We start from the raw sequence: 2,922 nt of genomic DNA, 5'->3' as shown, positions 1-2,922 counted from the left end.
AATTCAAATATCGCATATAGGAGTAGACTTGTAAAAAATATACTTGCGACAATGTAAACGTAAAACAATAGAAGAGGAAGAATAAATTGGATTGAAACACAAAACCACAGGCTGAAAGAGGTAAAGACCAAAGAGACAAATATAAGAGATGACCTAACATCCAGTATTCTAGTTTCATATGTCCAGCTTGGATTCTTTATGGTCGTTAATGCACATTTAAAAACCTCAACAAACCGAATCTCTGATGCAACAAAAGAGCCAATTTAACTAAAATTTGGACTAGAGAGAATTAAAGTAACATTAACAAAATGTAACTGATAAAAACTACCAAGGAAAAAGAAACAAAATGTACAGAGTAACTAACCCAAAAAAGAAAATTTTAAATCCAGTTTACTCGCACTTTTTGAAGTATCCGCCTTTATATTTTAGGCCTTAATCTATGTAGCCTACGAGATATAGAAATGCAAAACTGGCATTTGACGAAACTAAGGATGATTCTGTCCCCAGAGATCTACCAATAGACAAGCTCCTCATAAACTCGTGACTTATAAAAAATATGCCATATCAAAACTTCAAAATGATCATTATCAAACTCCGATTCATTGAACATGGCAAGAAGCTTTTTCTATTAAAACTGCTCAAACAATTCTCCAATTCTCTTTTTAGTAGCATTGCATATGAAAGAGAAAAAATCATTTCATCAAGCATTCCATATTGTATATCATAAATGGCCAGATGTTCTCGTATAATTTACAAACACTGCGAGCCAACTGCTGAATAGAACGTAATACATATACTTTCAGCAGAAAAGTTAACAACACTGACTGTAAAATTTATAAATCACACTCTTAATGAAGATATCACACATACTTTCAGCAGAAAAGTTAACAACACTGACTGTCAAATTTATAAATCACACTCTTAATGAAGATATCAAACTCCTTCGACTTACGTCAAACAAAATATCAAAATCATTTTAGAAACTAAAAAAAAAGTGAATTCACCGAGATAGGAAAGAGACAATGTTTCCCAACAACCCATTATCTTTCATATAATAACTTTATAAATTCGGCTCTTACAATCTTATTGAGAAAGGAGAACAATGACATAGCATCAAACATGAAATTGGGGAAGTTATCAATAGAGGAATGCTTCCCTATTTCTTGTTGCTTTTACTTCCAGTATCACCACCTCCTGATGCTGCCTGACCCGCCTTTTTTGCTGCTTTTTCTTGAAGCGCCTTTGCGTCCCTATGTAAACACACACAGATGCATTATACATACATCTTGCTATGAAATAATAATTTATCAAAACTAATGTGAAATATAACCTCTACCAAATGATTAAAGCAGTTCTTCATAACAACAAAAAAATACATTGATGGATCATGGAGCGAAAATAGAGACAAACCGTCGATTATAAACTGGAACGATGGCTTAGTGTATTCTTGGAGGTTCTGCTTTACATACAAAATTCGGATTGTTTATATTTAATTAACAAAGACACACAAACTGGAGAGCATTACATTAAGATTTCCGTATCCATGATTACAGAGCTAATTTCAAACACTAACAGAGTCAACTTACATCAAAAAGACATGGTGGAATAAAAAAATCAAAACTGACCAAATCATGCCATAATTGGAATATAATTCCACTCACAATGCTTAATGAACCTAAAACTAAACAAAAACTATAAAAAAATAAAGTATGGTGGAAACTAAGACCATAATCAAAACATCTAACCTTCTAAGAAAAAAAAATCGAATCTTAAAATTTTTAAAAATCATAGAAAATAAAAATACCTTTCGCGGCGCTGTTCAGGTGTCAACCCATCATCTTTTTGCTTGCCTTTACCAGTACCCCGAGCTTGGGCCCTTTCTCTATCACGGTCTCTTTGGTTCCCACGTGAAACCCAGTTAAGAAAATACCCAAAAAAACAAATAAATAATAACAAATTCCACAAATTAAATCAAGATTAATCGAATTCCCAGATGAACAAATACTCAAAAAATGAAAAGAAAACACAGGTTCAGCACAAACGTAAGCGAATCACCTTCAAAACCATATTAGTTTATTTAATCAAATCTTTCATCATCGAAGCAAGAAAACCAACAGATCCAAATCATACAGTGCAAAAAACTTGGGGAATAATATGCAAGAAAAAACGTTGAATTCTTGGACAAAGGGAGAAAAATCATGGAAGGATATGAGTCATGGAGAATAAGCGAAAGAAGAAAAGTCCGCTGACGGAGAGTAGACAGCAAACCGCACCAACAATTGTGGCCAACAATCGATGCTCGAAAGATTGATTTTAATATTATTGGGAAATTTGTGTGTGATATATATATATATATATATATATATATATATAAAGATGTAGACCAATCAAATATATGTGCTATAAAGATAATTCCAGATCAATACCTANAACTTTGTTCAATTCTTTTTTTTTTAAAATGACCTCTTTGTGATTCAATATTTCTTTTGATCTAATAATTCAAACCAAAACCATATTCAGTAATGAAAATAACCCTTTTTGTTCCACAATTTTTATTTCGATTTTGAGTTTTGGTTAGTTAAGATCGAAAATATGTTTATTTTAATTTTTTTAAAAAAAATTATTTGTCCTTAACAGTTATTAGTTGTTAATGTTTTTTCTTGAACGACTAAAAATAACTATATCACTTAAAATTGTTTTACAAGTGCAAAAATGGTCAGGCTATACTAATGATAAAATATATTCAATGTAAACAATCTTTTAACATGATGTTTAGAAGAATAAATCAGAAAAGAAAAAAGCAAAAACTTGTGTGAGACGGTCTAACGGGTCGTATTTGTGAGACGGGTCTCTTATTTGGGTCATCAATGAAAAGTATTACTTTTTATTGTGAATATGGGTAGGGTTGACCCGTCTCACAGA

General features: G+C 31.6%; 1 protein-coding gene across 1 annotated transcript; it reads right to left on the bottom strand.

Annotated features, from left to right (window-relative positions):
* Window positions 1-1,025: 1,025 nt before the first annotated feature.
* LOC140961149 (uncharacterized) lies at window positions 1,026-2,331 on the bottom strand. Its single transcript, XM_073419445.1, has 3 exons — window positions 2,212-2,331; window positions 1,805-1,908; window positions 1,026-1,250 (listed from the first exon to the last, which is right to left on the bottom strand). Exons 1-3 carry the CDS (start codon window positions 2,215-2,217, stop codon window positions 1,157-1,159), a joined length of 204 nt encoding a protein of 67 aa, XP_073275546.1. The 5' UTR covers window positions 2,218-2,331; the 3' UTR covers window positions 1,026-1,156.
* Window positions 2,332-2,922: the final 591 nt, after the last annotated feature.

This window comes from Primulina huaijiensis, chromosome 16 (genome assembly GCF_012295235.1).
Source record: "Primulina huaijiensis isolate GDHJ02 chromosome 16, ASM1229523v2, whole genome shotgun sequence".
Lineage (NCBI taxonomy): Eukaryota > Viridiplantae > Streptophyta > Magnoliopsida > Lamiales > Gesneriaceae > Primulina > Primulina huaijiensis.
This window is presented reverse-complemented; position numbering and strand designations above follow the sequence as displayed.